Genomic DNA, 22,729 nt, shown 5'->3' on the forward strand with positions numbered 1-22,729 from the left:
ATTCGCCCCCCCCCCCTTCTCTGTGTGTGTGTGTGTGTGTGTGTATCACTCTGCCTTTCAAATAAACAAATCTTTTCAAAAATTTTTTTCACATAATGCAGCACTGAGAATACACTTTCACGTTTTTTCATTATCAAGGTGTGTGCATGTATTCACAAGGGTGTAGACATCTAACTTTTCTGTAATTTTTAGATTTATGAAAGTGGGAAGAAGTGGAGAGAGGCTAACACTTGCTCTCAGTCTGCCATCTTGATCCAATCTACTGACTAGATTTCCACTCACACATTGAACTCCTTTAATCCAAAACACAGAGATCTGCTAGTATCATAGGATCTAATTTGGAAATCTCTACTTTGGAAGTGATGTTATATTAAACTACCTCAATTTAAGATATGATCTCCACATTAAACTGGCATCTGCATGACACGTGTGCATAAATTTTGCCCTCTTCAAAATTATCTTTCATATTTTAGTATTATATCTTAAAAAAATTAGAACTCAGCATTATGAAGATTGCTACAAACATGTAACAAAAAAAGCAACAATACAAATTATCTTCATGCTCAACCACAAGAAAATATAAAAAGAAAAATTTAATTTTTCTAAAATTTTAATATGCTTAAATTCAAAAATGACAAAAAGTAATTCAGATGATTCTGAAACTATTTTTATCATGTAACCTTGAAATTACTTCAATAAACAGACTCTTTCACCAACATTAATAAATTCAGGAATAATTTAACAACGATTGAGAGTCACAGTTCAAATTACAAACTTTGAAATCCAAAGTAGTTTTTGCTTAGATGTACAATAGAAATTTCATCAAAAGAAATGTAACCCTGAAAAAAATCATATTCATAAAAGTTAGTCTAAACAATCAAAGAAAATAATGTTTGATTTTTTGATATATTTTAAAAATATTTAATGCATATCTAACATGTCCTACTCACTGTTGAAGGCATGGGGATACATCTGTGAACAAAATAGACAAAAAAAATCCCTGTTTTGTAGAGTTTATATTCTAATACATATAATTTGAATAATCTGAAGTTGACCTTTTCTCATAGAAATTAGTAAGGCAGATAAACATTTTAATGTCAAACACAAATATGCACTTTATTTCATCACCTAGTCACACAAAAATGTTTGCAAATAGTCACAACACAGGGATACATTTAGCTATTGAGTTCAAAACATTGGAAAATCAAGACCTTGTCAAGGAACGTGAGCACAGTCAAGTGGCCTAAAACTTACCTGCTTAAGAGATTCACCTAGAAAGGAAGGCCTTGGCCAGACACCAGACTTTAGATAACTCTAAACAGTCTTAATTTATAGCCCAGGCCAAGCAACTGAAATAATCCAGATGTCAGAATTATAGAGAAAAGAAAATGCTAGGTCTAACAGGAGCAAATTCTTTAACTCTGAATTAAAATTTGGAAATTAAAAAGTCAGCTCCTCAGCCATGCCAGGCACATTTCACGCGGGCCACAGCCGCAGGGCTTGCTGCTAGCAGACCTGACAGGCTGGTAAGGATGATCCTAAGACCAGGAGTTCTCCTGGACGTGGCCCTCCACTCCCCAGCAAAACAAAACCAAGTGGCGGCTCATAACAGAGCATGGGTTTTCTTCGCTATTCCCTGCATTTTGTTTTCTCCTCTTCTAGAAAACATTTTTCTTTCTACTCACATTTTCCTTCCCTATCTCCTCACATTTCCCCTTCTCTTTTTTATTCCCAATTTTCCTTCTTTCAACACTTTTTCCAGCAACAATAACGCAGTTCATCTTTAATAATGTTGAAGCATTTATGGAGTTTTGAAATTTTTTTTCTCAATGTTAAACTTCAAGAAGCTGAAAGAACAGTATTTTAATGTGTTTCCAAAAGCATGTACTTAGAGGAGACACTTCCTAGGGTACGGGACTCTGGGTGTGTTTCACTCCCTTGACACCAGTATCCTTCCATAGAGAGGATTTCTCACCGCAGGAATCAGGGGAGGAAAAGACGTGCAAACCTCGTTCCTGCCACTGCTGTTTCCGCTCCTCCGGGCGGCCCGGTCTGCGCGGGACTCCGGCCCTAGCTGGTGGCCCGACCTCCTACTGTCCTCTAGCGGAGAGAAGGGACAAGGCTTCCCTACCCCGGTGCGGTTGCCAGGCGACGGAGGCTGTGCCCGGGCCGGCCCGAGGAGGACGGCCCATACCCTAGGATGCTGAAAGAGCTGTAACAACACCGCTTCTTATTGGCTGGAGACCGCTCCGCGCTCGCCATGAGCCAATGAGCAAACGCATGCGCGTGACGTCAGACGCTATGCGACTCCTCCCACCCCGCGCTCTAGCAACGCGTCTGGAGACGGCGGAGGCTCCTGTTGGACCCTCGGGCGAGTGGCCTGCCCTATGTGCGCCAGGCAGCTCGTGCTACTACAGGTGTTCTTCCTGATGCAGCCCCAGGGCGTCCAGCCTCAGTCGTCTGCCTCACCGTCAGAAACAGCGCCCACTTCTTCGGTCCCGGGGCCGGGCACGCCGGGCACGCCGGGCACGCCGGGCGGGACCCTCCAGCCCACCTCGGAGGGGACCACAGCTTCCTCGGCCGGGCCTGAACTCTCTACGGTGGACTCGACCCTGGTGACCCCTTCGGCGCCTGGGAATAAGACCGTGGACCTCTTCCCAGGTGAGGGGAAGGGTTGTGGGGGTGAATCACTCGCTTCTTAGGTGTAAAGTCCTATAAACAAGGTTCAGCTTGCCACGAAGGTGTGGGGCTCTCGGAAGAGGGGGGATTAGTGCATGGAAGACTAATGGCCTCATGCCACCCGCTCTACTTCCTGTTGTCCTTTCGTAGTCCTACCGGTCTGTGTCTGTGACTTGACTCCTGGCACCTGCGACTTGAATTGCTGCTGCGACAGGGACTGCTATCTCCTCCACCCGAGGACGGTGTTCGCCTTCTGCCTCCCTGGCAGCGTCAGGTGAGCCGCGGTGCCCAAAACGAATCCCAGAGGAGCCTGGGCCCCGCAGTGGGTGCCGGGTGGAAGTAACAGTTCACCTGCCTGCCGCTTGCCCCCACCTCCGCTCCGAGGACGTGGGCTTGGTTTTTCCCAGCTGCGACCTTCCTTTGCTGATTTCACAGAGTGGAGCTGTCCAGTGTTGCCCTACAGCCTCTCTGACACCTGACTGACAGCCCTGGGGAACCTGTCTTCAGACCGACCCCTCCCCATCTAAGTATCTTCTCCATCCTCTTTCCTCGTAGGTCTTCAAGCTGGGTGTGTATAGACAACTCTCTGATCTTCAGGAGTAATTCCCCGTTTCCTTCGAGAGTTTTCTTGGATTCAAATGGAATCCAACAGTTCTGTGTCCATGTGAACAACAGTGAGTAGAGACACACATCAGCTGCTCTTGTGTAAGGTGTATTGGGAATTGGCTTTGTCTTTGGGCTACCCTTCCCGTTCTTTTATTTTTTTTTTTTTTATTTTTTGACAGGCAGAGTGGACAGTGAGAGAGACAGAGAGAAAGGTCTTCCTTTGCCGTTGGTTCACCCTCCAATGGCCACTGCGGCCGGCGCGCTGCGGCCGGCGCACCACGCTGATCCGATGGCAGGAGCCAGGTACTTCTCCTGGTCTCCCATGGGGTGTAGGGCCCAAGCACTTGGGCCATCCTCCACTGCACTCCCTGGCCACAGCAGAGAGCTGGCCTGGAAGAGGGCCAACTGGGACAGAATGTGGCACCCCTACCAGGACTAGAACCTGGTGTGCCGGCGCTGCAAGGCGGAGGATTAGCCTAGTGAGCCGCGGCGCCTGGCCCACCCTTCCCGTTCTTTATAAACCTCTATTTTCATCCTTTAGATCTCTACCATTCTCCTTGTTCTTCCACCTCATCCCTGCCTTTTCTCTCTCTCTGCCTTGTTAGCAAATCTTTGCCATTTCTTGGGGTACACTTGCTGTGGATCAGAGAACTCTTACAGAACTTCAGTTTAGATGCTTTTAGTCATTCCGTTAAGTTCCTGTAATCCCAAGTAACCAATATCCCTCACTTACTACCATCTCCATGAGGGCATTCCATAAATCCCCACTGCTTGACACACAGTTGGCACCAGATAACATGTGAATGAATATCTTTGACAAATGAGCCTGTGCCTACCTTGTTTTTAATTTTATAAGTTAACAGTGTATGGGAAGGAGCATTATATAGGATCTCAGGCCTACCATTCATTTCCTTGCCATCTGCACAGACTTGAGCAAATCCCTCTATTTCCAGGCTAGTTTCTTCAATTGTGAAGTGAGAACTAATGTCACTGGCCCTGGTTGAGAAAGTGCCCTGTAACTGTAGAGTACAGTAAAGGATGAGAGATGGCAGTCATTGGTGTTTTTAATGGACTAAGAAATTTGCTAGTGATGGCTGCAACTTTTTTTAATATTTTTTCAATTTATTTGAGAGGTAGAGTTACAGACAGAGAGAGGGAGAGACAGAGAGAGAGGTCTTCCATCTGCTGGTTCACTCCCCAAATGGCGGCAACAGCCAGAGCCGGGCCAATCCAAAACCAGGAACCAGGAGCTTCTTCTGGGTATCTCCTGTGAGTGCAGCGGCCCAGGCACTTGGGCCATCTTCTGCTGCCTTCAAGCCATAGGCAGAAAGCTGGATTGGAAGAGGAGCAGCTGGGACTTGAACCGGCACCAATATAGGATACTGGTGCCACTGGCCCCTGGCTGTAACATTTCTAAAGGTAATGCAGCTAATATATCTTTTTGTAAACGTTGATGAAGCGGCTGGCCGCGGCTCACTAGGCTAATCCTCCGCCTTGCGGCGCCGGCACACCAGGTTCTAGTCCCAGTCGGGGCGCCGCATGCTGTCCCGGTTGCCCCTTTTCCAGGCCAGCTCTCTGCTATGGCCAGGGAGTGCAGTGGAGGATGGCCCAAGTGCTTGGGCCCTGCACCCCATGGAGGACCAGGAGAAGTACCTGGCTCCTGCCTTCGGATCAGCGCGGTGCGCCGGCCGCAGCGCGCCAGCCGTGGCAGCCATTGGAGGGTGAACCAACGGCAAAAGGAAGACCTTTCTCTCTGTCTCTCTCACTGTCCACTCTGCCTGTCAAACAACAACAACAACAAAAAAGTAAATGTTGATGAAGCAAGATGATGTTCACACACAGCGTAGATTTAAATGTTCCCTTGCAACATGAAAGTCAACCCACCTGGATTTCATCTGACTGTTAGGAAAGAAATTGCAAAGGACCAGTTTTTGTTTTCTGTGAACTTGAATTGGAAGCAATTTATCAGGAGACCAATGTCTGTATAGGTTGTAAAGAGGGTAAAGGGACCAGAATGATTACTTCATTTTAAGACAAGGCTGTTCCTTCCTTTGTAAACCTATTGCCTTCTAGAGCCAGCTTTGTGGTCTTGGAACAGGGCTACTGTCATGGTGTCCAGCTGGTGCTCCCTCCTTTTAATCTATACTCTAGCCTTCCATACCGTCATGCACTCTGCTTCTGGACCAGTATATCTGAACAACATCTGAGAATATGGCCACTCCCAGAAATATTACTGGGTTGTTATGAATGAAGCTTCCCTGAATGAGGCCGGGAGATGGATTAGTTTAGTCTGAAGAGGCAGCAGCTGCCCTTTGGTTCTGATTGTTTGCCTCCTTCCCTCTCACATACACATACAGCACACAAAATCATGGAGAATCACTGTACTAGATTAATCTTCCCATAACATCACATTATGTTGTTTCCTTATTTAGACATATCCATTAATTTCCCACCACTTATAGAACTATGTAAAGCCAGCATTGTGGCATTGCAGGCTAAGCTGTCACCTGCAACGTTAGCGTCATATACAGGCAGCAGTTTGAGTCCCAGCTGCTCCTCTTCCAATCCAGCTCCCTGCTAATGCACCTGGGAAAGCAGCAGAGGATGGCCCAAGTGCTTAGGCCACTGCACCCACATGGGAGACCCAGATGAAACTCCAGGCTCCTGGCTTTGGCCTGGCACAGCCTCAGCCATTGCAGCTATTTGAGGGAGTGAACCAGGAAATGGAAAATCTCTCTCTCAACTCTTTCAAATATAAATAAAAAATACATCTTCAAAACAAACAAAAAACCTGTGTCCAGTTTCTTTAGCCTGACAATCAAGGTGCTCTCAGGTTTTATCCAGCTTCTGTTTCCAGGCTTTTCTCCCATTACGGTCTTCATTGAACATCTGTGTTGGCCAGACTCATCTACTTGTTGTCCTCAGGAGACTTCCCAAACGTGCATTTGCTTAAATTCTTGGCTCAGCTATTCCTCTTTGTCTTTCATTTTAATTTCCCAGCTCTTCCAAAAGTCCTTTCTTGCTCACGTATCAGAAGTGAACCCATCCTCAAAAATTTTAAGGCAGTTATCTTTTGAGTCATTCCTTTGGAACTTAAAGGATCCCTTGTATTGTTATCAGTTTATGTGAACTTCATGTCTCCCCAGGTAAATTGCCAGCACCTGGAGAGGATGCACCATATCTTTATGTGCCCATAGAGATCGTATCTACTGATAAATTATTAATAGAGGATGTTCTTAGTCTAAGTCCATTTGTACAATAGCCTGGAAAGAACCCTAGACCATGTATTAAGAGGTCTGCGATCTGTGGCCTTTTGTAATTCTTTTACCTCTGAGGATCCAAATTTTCTATGGGATTGAGTCAGATGGTCTCTGGGTTTCCTTCCACATCTGAAATTGTATTAATTAAATCTAAATATCTTTAAACTCTGTTAGGTATAATACGCTTTGTATGATAGCAAAATTTTGGCAAAAACTCCATTTATTCTCCTCCTTATTTGCCTTATCTCTGCTTACCACCAATATCCCTGCACAGCAGTAAGATACAAAATGTTAATTTCCTCTTATTCATTTAAGCCATGAAAAATTGCCAAATGGATATTTGCCATCTCAGCTCATCTTCTTCATGAGCTTCTTTTGTTAGCTTAATTTTTTTTTTTTTTTTTTTTTTTTTTGGACAGGCAGAGTAGACAGTGAGAGAGAGAGACAGAGAGAAAGGTCTTCCTTTGCTGTTGGTTCACCCTCCAATGGCCACCACGGCCGGTGCGCTGAGGCCTGCGCACCGCGCTGATCCCATGGCAGGAGCCAGGTGCTTCTCCTGGTCTCCCATGGGGTGCAGGGCCCAAGCACTTGGGCCATCCTCCACTGCACTCCCTGGCCACAGCAGAGGGCTGGCCTGGAAGAGGGGCAACCGGGACAGAATCCGGCGCCCCGACCGGGACTAGAACCTGGTGTGCCGGCGCCGCTAAGCAGAGGATTAGCCTAGTGAGCCACGGCGCCGGCTTGTTAGCTTAATTTTAACTTTGATTTATAAGGATACAAATTGCTGAATTTTACATGAGGAAAATAGTCTTTAATGTGGTTTTCAGCATATGAGTTCCTGGAAGATTCATAGTTTGAAGATTGCAGATCAAAGCATCACCTGTTTCAAAGCAATGCTTTTTCAAACTCTACATATGCATGCACATCACCTGGAGATCCTGTTAACATGCAAATTCCGACTCTGTGGGTCTAGGGAGTGACCCTCAGGTCTGCATTTCTGACAAGTTTCCAGGTTTTAATATATGCATCTTATTTTGAGTAACAGGGATCTAGTGAGTGAGAATTCTGAGAGGCCCCAGAATTTAAAGATGTATTTATTTCATGCTGAAAATTCAGATAATTAAAATGTTGTGATCACAGATAAGGTCAGGCTTATTTAATGTGGAATCCTCATTAGTTTTCAGTGATGTGGGTCTTGCTACCTTTTTTTTTTCACTCTGTCCAAATGTCATATGAATAATGAAACTAGCATGGAGCATGGTTCTGCTGTACTCCTTTGTCAAGTGAACAGAAAACCTGGAGTGGTAAAGCTGAGTGTTTCTGTCATCTGCAGGGCAGTGGACAGCACCAGGGCCTATTCCTGTGTCTCCTGGTTCTGAAGTGCCATAAAGAGATGACTGCAGGAACATGGAAAAATTTATACAGTTGGATAATAGGAATTATGGAATTATTATAGCAGATACCTTTTTGGGGTGCCTGAAGTCTTGTATATAGGAATTAAAAGGTGAAAGGAATAAAACATAATAGTCTATATACTCGACCAAATTCTTAACTCAGATCTCTTTTTTTTTTTTTTTTTTTTTTTTTTAAGATTTATTGATTTGAGTCTCACCACAGAGGTAGAGACAGAAAGAGGTCTTCCATCCAATGGTTTACTCCCCAAATGGCTGCAATGACTGGAGCTGGGCTGATCTGAAGTCAGGAGCTTCATCCGGTCTCCCACGTGGGTGCAGAGGCTCAAGCACTTGGGCCATCTTCTGCTATCCCAGGCCATAGCAGAGAGCTGGATCGGAAGTGGAGCAGCCAGGACTCGAACTGGCATCCATATAGGATGCAGGCGCTGCAGGCAGAGGCTTAATTAAGATCTTAAACAGTAATTCAGATAATAGGTTACAAATAAAATAGGAGGTGATAGAAATCAGGATTGTTATCCCTGGAGATGGAGTATTGGCTGAGAACCTTTTGGGACAGTGTTCTGTGGCTTGATTTGTATGGTGGTGATACCAATAAGTACATTTGTTAAAATTCTTTGAATTCATTCTTTAGTGTATCTGCACACTTTATATATGCTGCAATAAAAAAATTGTTTATCATTTGTCATGCCAGATATTTAAAAAAAATCAATGTTCTTTTATCTAAACACTCTTTCTTTTTAAAAAAAACATTTTTAGCAAAATTAAACTATTTCCAGAAGCTCCAAAAGGTCAATGCAACCAACTTTCAAGACCTGGCTACAGAGTTTGGAGGAGAATCATTCACTTCAACAACGCAAACACAGTCACCACTACCTTTTTATAAGGTGAGCCCATGGAAGGGGGTGGGATTGTTTGGTTAGGTTTCTTCTTTAATAGTACACAATTGCCTAGGGATCTTCCAGGAACCTCCCTACAACTAGATAACCCTTCATCAGCTCTTTTGAAGGGCAGTTCTGCCCATGTAAACAAGCTGTTGAGTTAACCTTTGTTTCTACTTTGTCTTCTCTGGTGTAATTCATTCCTATCTCACTGTGAATAACTGTCTCCAATATTTGATTCAGGCTGGGGACCCCATTCTGACTTACTTCCCCAAGTGGTCTGTACTGAGTTTACTGAGGCAGCCTGCTGGAGTTGGAGCTGGGGGACTCTGTTCTGAGAGCAATCCTGCTGGTAAGTCCAGGTCAGAAATATCCTGTATCCAGTTTAAAAGAAGCTTTTTCATTTACTACTCTCTTAATTATTTGTGTCCTAAGGCTTCCTGGAGAGTAAAAGTACAACCTGCACTCGTTTCTTCAAGAACCTGGCAAGCAGCTGTACCCTGGATCCAGCCCTTGATGCCGCCTCTTACTATAATTTCACAGTCTTGAAGGTGGATGTCTCTTCTCTCCTCACTCTGTCCCCACTGTGGATTTGAAGTCAACATGCTTCCCATTGGTATTGGTTGTGGGAAGAGCATTGAACTGAAAGTTAGACTCCTCAAGAGCTACATATAAGGCAGAAGGCCTTGAAACCCCCATCATAGGAAGAAAGATGAAAGAATTTGGAGTACAGACCCATGATTAGAATTTGTCACCCTCGGCTGGTGCCGTGGCTCACTAGGTTAATCCTCTGCCTGTGGTGCCAGCATCCCATACGGGCACCAGGTTCTAGTCCTGGTTGCTCCTCTTCCACTCCAGCTCTCTGCTGTGGCCTGGGAGGGCAGTGGAGGATGGCCCAAGTGTTTGGGACCTGCATGGGAGACCAGGAGGAAGCACCTGGCTCCTGGCTTCGGATCGGCATAGTTCTGGCATAGCGGCCATTTGGGGAGTGAACCAACGGAAGGAAGATCTTTCTCTGTCTCTAACTCTATCTGTCAAATAAAAAAAAAAAAGAATTTGTCACCCTCCAGGCTAAGGGGATTGACTTGGGAGAACTTAAGAGGGTGACATCTCATTATTTCACTGAACTTCTTGCTTTGTCTGTTCAATACAGCTTTGTCCAACCTCCCAGCTAGCTCCACTCCCTGTCATTTTAGTGTAAAGAAGAGTTAGGTGGAAGACAGGAAGTGTATCATTCTAGTATGTTGGTTTCCCATTACCAAAACTTAGTAATAGTAATATAAAACTACAGATTCCTGGGGATTGTATGAAAGGTATATGCACACTTAGATCTCTCTTCTATTATTCTAGGTTCCAAGAGGTATGATGGATCTGCAGAATTTGAAGGTATGAATTGGTTTATCAGGAAAAAGAAAAAAAGAGTATTTGGCCTCTTTATAGCTGAGTAAATTTTAGTCTAAATCGTAATGGTGAGATAAATGTAAGCATGATGTGTCAAACAGTTAAGGATGGGTCTAAAACACTGTTTTCCCAGGTATGTTCTATGTTGTTAATAGCCTTTTATGATATGAAGATCATGAAGTGTTAGATAAGTTTGGGAAACATTCAGGTAAATAAACACTATATTGAAAGTGGGCATCTTGGAGTGTTTAATTTGCTAGAGAGTTTTGTCAGTTTCTATGAAGAAGGTGTTGAATATGTTTAAAAAAAAAAAAAGATTTATTTTATTTATTTGAAAGAGTTAGAGAGAGAGAGGTCTTCCATCTGATGGTTCACTCCCCAATTGGCCACAGCGGCCAGAGCTGTGCCGATCTGAAGCCAGGAGCCAGGAGCTTCTTCCAGGTCTCCCACGTGGGTGCAGGGGCCCAAGGACCATATTCTACTACTTTCCTAGGCCATGGCAGAGAGCTGGATTGGAAGTGGAGCAGCTGGGATTAGAACCGGCACCCATATGGGATGCTGGTGCTTCAGGCCAGGGCTTTAACCCGCTGCTCCCCAGTGCTGGCCCCTGAATGTGTTATTTTTAAAAATTTACATAGCTGTGGAACCCGTATTTTATGTCTAGCGATCTGAGAAGTATGTTTTGAGAAGTGCTGATTTAGGATGACCTGAATTTCAGTTGTAGGCTGGCAGTAGAAGGAAAGAGAAGGGAACGGTCATAGGGAAAGAAAATACTCCTGTAGCTAGCAGAGAAAAGCGCAGCCTTCAATTGTAGTTGACTCGCCTCTTTCCTTTGCTAGCTCCAGGTTCCTGTAACCCCTGCTTCACAGACTGACCCTCCTCTCTTGGCTGGAAACACTTGTCAGAATGTCGTTTCCCAGGTAGGGATGCTGACCTCGGATGGTGGACTGAGGCCTGTGGATCAGTGTTGCCAGAGATGCCTGGTCTTCCATGAAATGGGAGCCTGACCCCCACCTGGATTTTACGTAGCCTGAAATGTAACACGCCGAGAATTGAGCCCATTGCCTTGCTCCCTACCACGTTTCGTTGTTTCCATTCCATCATTCTCCAGTATTTCAGATTCACTGTTCCTGACTCCTCTCCCTTTGTCCATGTGCAGTCTGCTACTGATTCCTACTGACCATTTGCTCGTGTTGACAGTAAAATTGAAATGAATTAGTTCTGTTCTCTGTTCTTTCTCTTCTAATCAGTCCAACATAAAGGAGTAAGAATTATCATAAAGCATCATGTTAAAGACTATATGAAGAAATTTTTTTTTTAAATACATCATGAACTTTAATTATCCTCAACAACAGAGCAGGGTTGATTCTGAAGTCCATGGGACTCGAGTCGCCCCATTATGGGGGCAGAATATGAAGAAATTTAAGGTTACCTTCAATTGCTTGTGCGTTACACCCTGAGGTACTGTTTCTGTTTATCTCCAAACATCGTGAGAGCCAGATAAACTGGTTTCCTTCCAGGTTCACCTTGGCTTCTGCTTTTGCTCACCTCTGTCCACAATCAGTGATTTCTTCTTCTTCCTTTCAATGCTTATCATAAACTCACCCCTCCCATGAGCCCTTTCAGAGAGCTCCATCCAGTCTTTTTTCACATACAAGTATAATGTGAAGTCAACATATGTTTTCTTGGTATTTATGTTTGGCATTTTTAAGAATATATTCAGTTTGCCTCATTTTTAAAAAGATTTATTTATTGAAAGAGTTACACAGAGAGAATGAGAGGCAGAAAGAGAGAAGGAAGGAGATAGATCTTCCATCTGCTGGTTCAACCCCCAATTGGCCACAACAGCTGGAGATGCGCCAGTCTGAAGCCAGGAGCCAGGAGCTTCTTCCTGGTTTCCCACGCTGGTGCAGGGGCCCAAGGACTTGGGCCATCTTCCACTGCTTTCCCAGGCCATAGCAGAGAGCTGGATTGGAAGTGCAGCAGCCAGGTCTCAAACTGGTGCCCATATGGGATGCCGGCATTGCAGGCGGAAGCTTTACCTGCTATGCCACAGTGCAGGCTCCCAGTCTTCCTCATTTAGTTTCTTTTTTTTTTAAAAAAAAGGTTTATTTATTTATGTGAAAGGCAGAGTTACAGAGAGTTAGAGAGAGAAAGAGAGGTTTTCCATCTGTTGGTTCACTCCTCCCAGATGGCTGCAACAGCTGGAGCTGCACCATTCCTAAAGTAGGAGCCAGAAGCTTCCTCCAGGTCTCCCACAAGGGTGCAGGAGCCCAAGGACTTGGGCCATCTTCCATGGCTTTCCCAGGCCATAGCAGAGAGCTGGATGGGAAGTGGAGCAGCTGGGACTTGAACTGGTATGGGATCCCAGCACTGCAGGCGGCGGCTTTACCAGCTATGCCACAGCACCAGCCCCCTCATTTAGTTTCAATAAAACTTTTCAAGATGGAGATTCTTCTGTTCTAAACATAATCAACCCAGTAATTACTTTTTATTAATTGACTCTTCTTTTGTATTTCAGGTCATCTATGAAATAGAGACCAATGGGACTTTTGGAATCCAGACAGTCACTGTCAGTTTTGGACAAACCAACCTGACTGTTGAACCAGGAACTTCCCTACAGCAGCACTTCATCATTCGTTTCAGGGTTAGGGCCCTCCTTCTAAAGGGTACCAGAAGGGGAGGAAATACTGGGATACAGATAGTTTCTATGCTTCTGTAATACATGGAAAACAGAATGAGAAGCAAAGACCTACTTCAATCTTGATAGCTAGAACAGCTAGGTGTTCAGCAGATACCTATTCATTGACATCATCTCTGATTGTCTGGCTCCTAGCAAAGCAGGACTTCAATCTCATATCAAAACTGTTTTCTCAGTAGTTGTTTTAAATCATTAACTCAGCCAGCATTCTACAGAAAAATTTTAACTAGCTTTTCTCATATTTCTGGGTATTCAGTATTTTATTCACTTCCAAAATTTCCAGTTTTGATCCCTCTCTCTTCCCTTTTGCTTTCTTTCCTCTTTCTTGAACCTAGAATAGTTTTTCTCAGTTTTACCTTCAGGTGATCAGCCAAGCCCTGTGTCTCTCAGAGATGGCATCTCTAGAACGTCTATAGTTAATTAAAATATATTTTTAAAAATTATATGTAGGTGCCAGCACTGTGGCATAGCAGGTAAAGCCACTGCCTGCAGTTCCAGCATCCCATATGGGCACCAGTTCGAATCCCAGCTGCTCCACTTCCCAACCAGCTTTCTGCTATGGCCTGGGAAAGCAGTGGAGATGACCCAAGTCCTTGGGCCCCTGCACCCACATGGGAGACCTGGAAGAAGCTCCAGGCTCCTGGCTTTGGATTGGCACAGTTCTGGCTGCTGCGGCCATTTGGGGAGTAAACCAGCAGATGGAAGACTCACTTTCTCTCTCTCTCTCTCTCTCTCTTTCTCTTTCTCTCTCTCAGCCTCTCTCTAACTCTGTCTTTCAAATAATAAAATTAATAAATCTTTAGAAATAAATACATGTAAATTCTTTGGCTTCAGCAAGATTGAATATAGCCCTAAATTAACAGTATTTTTTTTTAATTATCTTCATCTTATTAAAAAGACAGACCAACCCTGGTTCAGTTCTCAGATGCCTGCAACAGTCACAGCTTGCCAGGCCAAAGTCAGGACTCCAGAACTCATTCCAAGTCTCCCACTTTGGTGGTAAGGACTCAAGTACTTGAGCCATCACTAGATGCCTCCCAGAGGTGTACGTTAGCAGGAAGCTGTGTCAGAAGGGAAGGAGCCAAGATCAGAACCAGGCACTCCTTTATAGGATGCAGGTGTTCCACATGATATCTTAACTGCTGTGCCAAATACCCACCCCTGATAATGTTTGAAAAACAAGGTTAAGGAATTCTTGGTTGATCCTTGGTTGTAATCCTTGGTAAATGTAACGTGAATTTCAGTAGTCAGATCATTTAGGATTTATTTTAGTGAGTTAGAAAAAAAGTAAAGCACTGGAGTAAAAACTTCTGCAAAATGCAATACTGTGCAAAGAAGCAGATTGTTCTGTGTAGCTCACTGAATTGTCTTAAAGAAGGGGATGAAGCCCAGTAGTGGAACAGAGTATAGCATGCTGGTCTCCACAGCTGACTTTTCTTCACTCTTTCTACAGTCTTTTGAACAGAGCACAGCTGCTTCTCTTCCTGGACCTAGAAGCGGGAATCCTGGCTACATTGTTGGGAAGCCACTCTTGGCTTTAACTGGGGACATGAGTCACTCAGTATCCTTTTTCGAAGAGGGTGTCCTGTTACAGTCCAATGAGAAAAGCTGCAATGGTTGATCTTTTTGAGTTTCCATTTCTCAAGCTTTCCCCATATTTTTAGGTATTTATCATTTTCTTTACCAAGCTACAACTCTACTCTCAAATGTTGATAACAGCAGCTTTAAAGCAATTTTTGAAAAAACAGTATTTGTCACTGTGTTTTTTAATCACTGCAGGAAAAGAAAAATTTGTGACTTGAACAATATCCTGATACTACTCAAATATAAATAGTGTTAAAGGAACAGTGATGCATAAATTTCCCAATCCTCACATGTTTTTTGTTCTGATCTCCTTGATAATCACCTTTCTACCTTGGATGACCCTCTTGCAGAGTCAGGGTAATGGAATTTGCTCCGTTAAGAGACATGAAGTACAATTTGGAGTAAATGCAATGTCTGGATGCAAGCTCAGGTAAGTCTTTGCTTGTCCCTACTTGTAGGGAAAATACTGATATGGTAACTTATATTTGAAATGACAGTTTAGAGAAAGCTTGTAAGAAATAGTCATTTAACCTAAGTAACATTGCTAAGAGTTTTTTGATAGTCCTCAATTCCTAGTGAGGATTATTTCCTCCAGTCTGCTTTATCATGCCATTTCTAATGCATGGATTAATATGCTGATGTGGTTACAGTAGTATGTTAGCACTGGACTCCTGGCTTCATGGTGTTTAATTGCAGGCTGTCAAAGGATGGCTGCCGTGGCCAGCAGCAGGAGATTTATCAGGCTCTTCATGGACAGCCAAGACCGGAGCATGTTGCCATCTTTGGTGATGCAGACCCGGCCCAGAGAGGAGGGTGGACCAGGATCCTCAGCAAGAGCTGCAGTGTTTCAGTAAGGAGAGAAATACACTTTCTGATGATGGCTCATTTTACTCCTTTGTGAATTACAGATAATAAGGTTAAAACCCAGCTCTTTCCACAGATAATGTGTAACATAGGAGAAAGGATATAAGAAATCTGTCCATTTGAAGTAATTATTTCAAGTTAGGCTTACACATAACTTATTTTCCTTACTTGGAAAAAAAATTAAAGATAGAAAATCTAGAGATTATGGTTCAAAAATAACCATATTTTTCAAATACTCTCTCATTTACTTGAATATTTGCTCATCAGAAATTTCATGATTATACTCCTTTCATCAATACACTCTTCAGTTATACTCTTCCTGTTATAAAAATTTAATATTTATTTACAAAAAAATACATTAACAGGTTAAAAATGGAAATCATATGAATTGTTCCTGCATCTTGCAATTAGTCCCACCAAACTACTGCTTTAAGTATATCCTATTTGTATTCCAGAAACTTTCATGGCTGCCTGAAGCCTTCAAAACAGACTGCTTAGAGCAGGCATTCTTCTTAGAGGCTAAGGTGCCCACATTCCACATCAGAGTGCCTGGGTTTGATTCCCAGCTCTGGTTCCTGACACCAGCTTCCCTCCAATGCAGACTGTGGGAGGCAGCAGTGATGGCTCAAGTCACTGGGTCCATGACACCCACATGGGAGATTCAGATTGACTTCTGGGCTCCTGGCTTTGGCCTGGCCCAGTCCTGACTGTTGCACTATTGCAGACATTTGGGGAGTGAACCACTAAATGGACAATCTCTCTCTGTCTTTCTCTTTCCTTCTCTCCCTCCCTTCCTCCCTCCCTCTCTCTCTCTTTCTCTCTCTCTCTCTCTCTGCCTTTCAAATAACATGAAAATAATTTTTAAAAATTGCTATTTAATGCATGGAGACTGTCTGAAGGCAATAATCAGGCAATTAAAACAAATACTTCTTTATCCTTCTTCAGGCTATGAACTGTACTTCTTGCTGTACCATACCAGTTTCCCTGGAGATCCAGGTATTGTGGGCTTATTTAGGCCTTCAGTCCAATCCACAAGCTCATGTGTCCAGAGCCCGATTCCTATACCAGTGCCAGACAATACGGGTAAGTCATGGTTCATAAAAGACTGCCAAGCCTTGCAAAGCCTAAATTGTCTCATCAGCCATTTGATGACCAAAATTTTTAACTCTGACAGCCAATTTATGTTACCAGCCAATGTGTGTTTAGAATGTGCTGGCACAATTAATTTTGAAGTTTATCCTTTCTGCCTGGTTACTTAAAAATGTTGTTAAGGTGACTTATAGCCAATGTCCACCATAACCCAGTTTTTAAAGAAGTTCCTGACTCCAGATTATAGTATTAGTTAATTTCTTTTAAGTAACCCTAGCACTATTACCCTACTGTGGATTCAACCCCAGAAAACGTTTTCCAGAAATATGTGTTGAATGTGACCACCACATAATTATAGGAGCATCTCTGAACCTGTGAATTATTAAAATAAGGCTGTGACTGGTTTGTAGTCACTAATTCTTAGTTGTATGTGCTGCAGTAAATAAATGCTTTCATCTGTAGTAAACATATTCCTATTGTTTATGGTGTATAGTGTGCCTTCAGATAGCTTTAGTGTCTGCCTTGCTTTTAGAACCTAATGCTTAGCTTTAGATGCTTGGAAACATGGTATTTTCATTTTACTTAGAAATTATTAGATCCTAGTAAAGTGATTCACGTGTAAACTTGTAACCCAGTTTATTAACTTCTTTTTTTAATTGAAGAGTTTGAAGCTTTTTGTTTTTAATTTGTTTGAAGAGGCAGACAGAGAGGGCAAGGCAGAGAGAAGGAGAGAGAGAGGGGGAGGTGGAGAAAGCTTTCCCACCTCTGGTTCACTCTCCCAGTGCCCACAGCTGAAGCAAGGAGCTGGGAACGCCCAGGGTGGCAAGCATGCAATTACGTGAGCCATCACTGCCGCCTGCCAGGATCTACATTAGCTAAAAGCTAGAGTCAGGAGCCAGGGCCAGGAATCGAACCAGGCATTCCAGTGTGGGATGTGGGCATCTTAACCAGTTGGCTAAACACCTGGTTTAATAGAAACTAAAACAGGTTAAAATTCTTATGCATTGCGTTACTTTCCAGAAAAGAAGAAGCTTCAGGCTGCATATAGGTCAGAAGTAAAATGCTTTTAACCCTCCCTTGCAGTAGTTTCTTTATGCTTGTAAATGGGGTTAACACTCAAGTTACCAGAAACTGCCTTAATGGTAAGATTCCATTCTCCTCCAGTGTTGGTTTAGTGAATAAAATAGAATTATTTCTGTGAGACTCGATCTCATAGACTCTACATTAAATCCAGTGTCAAATTTTTCTATCTTTCCTCTTTATTTCTGGATTCCTGTTTTCACAACATACACAAGAAGATACCCACAGGATTGTTCTCTGATTCTGCTAGACGTTGAAGCCACCTGGTACCTCTTTCTTGTCTCGATATTTTAACCAGTATCTTTTGTAGTGTTTAGCAGAAGTTGACTTTTCAGGTTAGTTTCCTCCCTCTATAAAACCAAACGTAATAGTCGTCTAGTCTGAACTTATTGAGAGGTGGTATGGTGTATACAAAACTGTATTCCTTTACTTAGGGTGCTGTAAGGGATTTACAAAAGTCATTATGAATATGCAAAAATGTTCACTTCTTTAAAGCTCATCTCCATTAAGTAGCCGTGTCTTTGTAAAAGTTTGAACTATGAAACAAATGTGTTAAATATAAATTTCCAAAGTACAGCTTATGGATTACAATGGCTTCCCCCCCCATAACTTCCCTCCCACCCATAACCCTCCCCTTTTCCACTCCCTCTCCCCTTCCATTCACATCAAGATTCATTTTCAATTCTCTTTATATACAGAAGATCAGTTTAGCATATATTAAGTAAAGATTTCAACAGTTTGCACCCACATAGAAACACAAAGTGAAAAATACTGTTTGAGTACTCGTTATAGCATTAAATCACAATGTACAGCACATTAAGGACAGAGATCCTACATGAGGAGTAAGTGCACAGTGACTCCTGTTGTTGACTTAACAAATTGACACTCTTGTGTATGACCTCAGTAATCACCCTAGGCTCTTGTCATGAGTTGCCAAGGCTATGGAAGCCTTTTGAGTTCACTGACTCTGATCATATTTAGACAAGGTCGTAGTCAGAGTGGAAGTTCTCTCCTCCCTTCAGAGAAAGGTACCTCCTTCTTTGATGACCTATTCTTTCCACTGGGATCTCACTCGCGGAGATCTTTCATTTAGGTAATTTCCTTTTCTTTTTTTTTTTTTTTGCCAGAGTGTCTTGGCTTTCCATGCCTGAAATACTCTAGAGTAATTTTCATCTGCATAGAAAGTATTTTTTAACCTCCTGGATCTTGAATGGGAATTTTCTCCTGAAAGCACATAAATATAGTTCTTTTTGTCTTTATGCATTTATGATTATTTGTCTTTAATTTTAAATCACTTCCCTATCCACAAGGCTTGTCTCTCAGGACTTCCTATGAAAATTTTTTCCCAGTATTTCATAACTTATCCAAGAACACCAGTGTACATGTCACAGAGTTTCTGAAATGAGAAAGAGAAGGACTTAGTACTTGTAGACTGTGTATCATCCAGGACTCTTCTCCACGTGGAAGTTAACAGTCGAGAATGGGCTCACCCAGGCCGTGCCAGTCAGCTTGTGTCTCCGAATGATGGCATGAAACTAAAGCTGAGGCACAAACTGGCAGCCTGTGGGGCTTTATTTACTCTGGGTAGACTTGTGTTGTTTGGTCCACAGTTGTTTTTGTTATCTTAATTTTTGCCACCATGATAAGGAAATTTTACCTAGCTATCCAGATTTCAGTGAAGACTCTATGATATTCCTGTATGGTATAAAATCTTGTCACTGAATGGTGGAACCTACCTATACCCTATTCTCCTATACCCATATACTCCTATACCATTGTACCCTATTCTCCATACCCTATAGCATACTTTTGCTCCATTCACAAAACTTACACCTAGCTAACCGTGGCCATCCCACTTTTGTCATTCAGGTTACCTGATTAGGCTGGTAGGCATTTGTGTTTATGAACCTTGAAATCAAGCTGCAAGATGGTCAGTTGAATTTTGAACTGAATTGCGTGATGATTTTAATTGTATAGAGATAATTATAGAAACATTTTAAGGTGCTATTATTATAAAAAAGAAGTGAAGTACCAAAATTTTTGGAGCGTTTCCAAGGACAAACTATATAGTAGAGGAAATACAAAGACAAAGGTTGTGTAGACTTCCCTTCTTGTACTTGAATAATAATAATAATAGTAAACATTGAATATTTACTATGTGACATGTAGTGGTAGGTTTTGTTTTTTTTTTTTGACTGTTGAATTCTCACAACAAACTCATGAAATAGATAGCATTTATTTTACATGGCATTCCTCTGCTTATAATTTTATAATTATAAGGCCTTGAGAGCAATCTTAAAAGTTTAGGGATTGAAACATACACCATGTATCATACCTACATAAAAAGTTTTTTGAAACTTAAATATATCTCTTGAGAAGAAACAAGTCATTTTACAGAATACTCAGAATCAAAACCAAAGCAAGTGAGTGTAAAAAACAATGTGAGATCACAGGACCAAGGCTCCACACCTTTCCAAAATTGTAATATTCATGTTCATCACCAAGTAGATCATCTGCTTTTTAGATTACCTAGGAGACCTATTGCCTGGAGTTTATGAGGTAACCATGAGGCCTTTGAGTCACACTGATGTAGGTGTGTGTCAAGTTATTTCATTTCTCTATGTCTTCTCTTCTGTGAAATACAGATTATTAATACTCATTCAGTTGTTTAGATTAAGTAAGAGAAAAGGAAATCACTTAGCTCAGCTCCTGGTGCATAGTGAGTACTCAGCACATATTGCTCATCATATCATCTTTTTTTTTTTTTTTTTTTTTTTGAACAGGCAGAGTTAGACAGTGAGAGAGAGAGACACAGAGAGAAATGTCTTCCTTTTTCCATTGGTTCACCCCCCAAGTGGCCGCCACAGCCGGCGTGCTGCGCCAATCCGAAGCCAAGAGCCAGGTGCTTCCTCCTGGTCTCCCATGCGGGTGCAGGGCCCAAGGACCTGGGCCATCCTCCACTGCACTCCTAGGCCACGGCAGAGAGCTGCACTGGAAGAGGAGCAACTGGGACAGAATCCAGCGCCCCAAGCGGGACTAGAACCCTGGGTGCCGGCACCGCAGCGGAGGATTAGACTAGTGAGCTGCGGCGCCAGCCATATCATCATTATTTTTAAAGATTTATTTATTTATTTGAAAGTCATAGTTACACAGAGAGGGGAGGCAGAGAGAGAGAGAGAGGTCTTCCATCCTCTGGTTCACTCCCCAATTGGCCACAACGGCTGGAGCTGTGCCAATCCAAAACCAGGAGCCAGGTGCTTCTTCTGGGTCTCCCACGCTGGTGCAGAGGCCCAAGGACTTGGGCTTATACTGCTTTCCCAGGCCATAACAGAGAGCTGGATCAGAAGTGGAGCAGCCAGGACTTCAACCAGCGCCCATATGGGATGCTGGCACTGCAGGTGGTGGCTTTACCCACTACGCCACAGTGCCGGCCCCATATCATCATTATTTTTATCATAATTTTCTTGGTTCCAACCTTCCATTAAAGTGGCATATCAAGATTTGTGGCAGAACAGAAAAGAGAAATGCAGATATTAGAGTAGTGTTTTTCTACCTTTGTTGGGTACTGTTTTACATCATGACCAGTAAACATAAAAAGGTATTCACCATCATTAAAACCCCAGGTTACTACTTTATGCCCACTAGAATAGCTAGAATTGAAAAAAACTGATAAACATGTTCCAAGAAACGTATAACTGGAAATTCTCATAAATTACTAGTAAGAAGGGAAAATGGTACAACTAGCTGGTCTTAAACTTTATCAGTGTATCTTCCCTGTGACCCGATAATTTTACATTTAGTTATTCACTAATGAGGAATTAAAACATATGCCCCCAAAAAGATGTGTAAAAGAAAGTTCATAGCAACCTTATTGATAATATCACAAAATTGGAAATGACCCAAATATCCATCGTAAGGAGAATGGAAATTATATTTACACAGTGGAAAATGCTACTTAGCAGTTAAGCATAATGAATTACTGCTACACAAAATAGCATAGATTAATCCCAAGTATGTTTGAGTGAAGGAAGCCACACACACAGAAGTGGGCTGTAAGATTCTGTTTATGTGAAGTACAAAAACAAGGAAAGCTCATCATCAGTGATAAAAGTCAGAAAATGGTTGCTGTGGGAGAGGGGCAGGGAATAATGTGGAAGGGGACACAAAGGAACTGAGATGGTGAACATATTCCAGATCTTGTTTTGTATTGGCAAATAGCACATATAACTGTCACAACCCAATGAACCAAACATGTAAGATGTATATATTTTATTATTTATAAATTATACCCTCAAAAATATTAAAATCAAAAAGACATTCAGAAAAATGAGCAGGAAAGCCACTAGGGGGAAATATTTAGAATACATATTGACAAAGTTGTGTTTAGAATAAAGAACTTTCACAGCTCAATAATGTGTTACACATGTAAGCCACAGATGAATTTGTTCTTGTGCATTGTTTGAATATACCCATAAAACATAAATCTAAGAGATGTTAGTTGCAGCTTTTTCCTTAATAATGACAATTTTCACTTGTAGTGCTTTGACATGTGGGGTTAACATAAAAGGATTGAAAATTGTGATCATAGGGGCAGGCTTTTGGCCTAGCAGTTAACATGGTCTGTAAGCCTGGGTTTGAATCCCAGCAGCAGTTCCCAATTCCAGTTTCCTGCCAGTGCAGACTCTGGGAGGCAGCAGGCAGTGGCTTAAGTCTTTGGGTCTCTGCCGCCTGCATTGGAGACATGAATTGAGCTCTCAGCTTCCGGCTTGCCCACTCCCTGCCATCACAGGCATTTGGGAAATAGACCAACAGAAGGGAGCTCTCTTCTGTCTCTCGCTTGCTCAATTGCTGTCTTGCTTGCTCTGTCTCTATCTCTCAGTCTCTGTTTCTCTCTCTGCTTCTCCAATAAAAAAATTAAACATTGTGATTATGAAGATGTAATATATATTTCCTATGACCAAAGTCAAGCAAAACCTAGCGTGAACTCTTCATGTTGTTACAAAGTAAATCTTATTTGAGGATGAAGGATTTTGCTCCATTGTAAACTGAATTGGAACAAATAAACTCCCAAAATCTTATAAAGTTTACAATAGAATTGTTGGTGGTAATTTCTGAAGTAAACATCATAAAATATTATAGCTTTTAAGTAAAAATAAATTAAGTCAACCATAC

General features: G+C 42.4%; 1 protein-coding gene across 1 annotated transcript in view; it reads left to right on the forward strand.

Moving 5' to 3' along the window:
- Positions 1-2,281: 2,281 nt before the first annotated feature.
- TCTN3 (tectonic family member 3) overlaps positions 2,282-22,729 on the forward strand; it is a 29,354-nt gene continuing 8,906 nt past the window's right edge. The window contains exons 1-13 of the mRNA XM_089314658.1: positions 2,282-2,661; positions 2,830-2,953; positions 3,235-3,353; positions 8,717-8,844; positions 9,082-9,190; positions 9,274-9,389; positions 10,189-10,224; positions 11,079-11,159; positions 12,761-12,886; positions 14,394-14,501; positions 14,875-14,954; positions 15,221-15,374; positions 16,334-16,471. Of these exons, the coding sequence (XP_089170784.1) occupies positions 2,388-2,661; positions 2,830-2,953; positions 3,235-3,353; positions 8,717-8,844; positions 9,082-9,190; positions 9,274-9,389; positions 10,189-10,224; positions 11,079-11,159; positions 12,761-12,886; positions 14,394-14,501; positions 14,875-14,954; positions 15,221-15,374; positions 16,334-16,471 (1,593 nt within the window). The 5' untranslated portion in view covers positions 2,282-2,387. The remainder of the gene's footprint in view (positions 2,662-2,829; positions 2,954-3,234; positions 3,354-8,716; positions 8,845-9,081; positions 9,191-9,273; positions 9,390-10,188; positions 10,225-11,078; positions 11,160-12,760; positions 12,887-14,393; positions 14,502-14,874; positions 14,955-15,220; positions 15,375-16,333; positions 16,472-22,729) is intronic.

Source organism: Oryctolagus cuniculus, chromosome 15 (genome assembly GCF_051225735.1).
Source record: "Oryctolagus cuniculus isolate XC-2025 breed Fujian yellow rabbit chromosome 15, ASM5122573v1, whole genome shotgun sequence".
Taxonomy (NCBI): Eukaryota; Metazoa; Chordata; class Mammalia; order Lagomorpha; family Leporidae; genus Oryctolagus; species Oryctolagus cuniculus.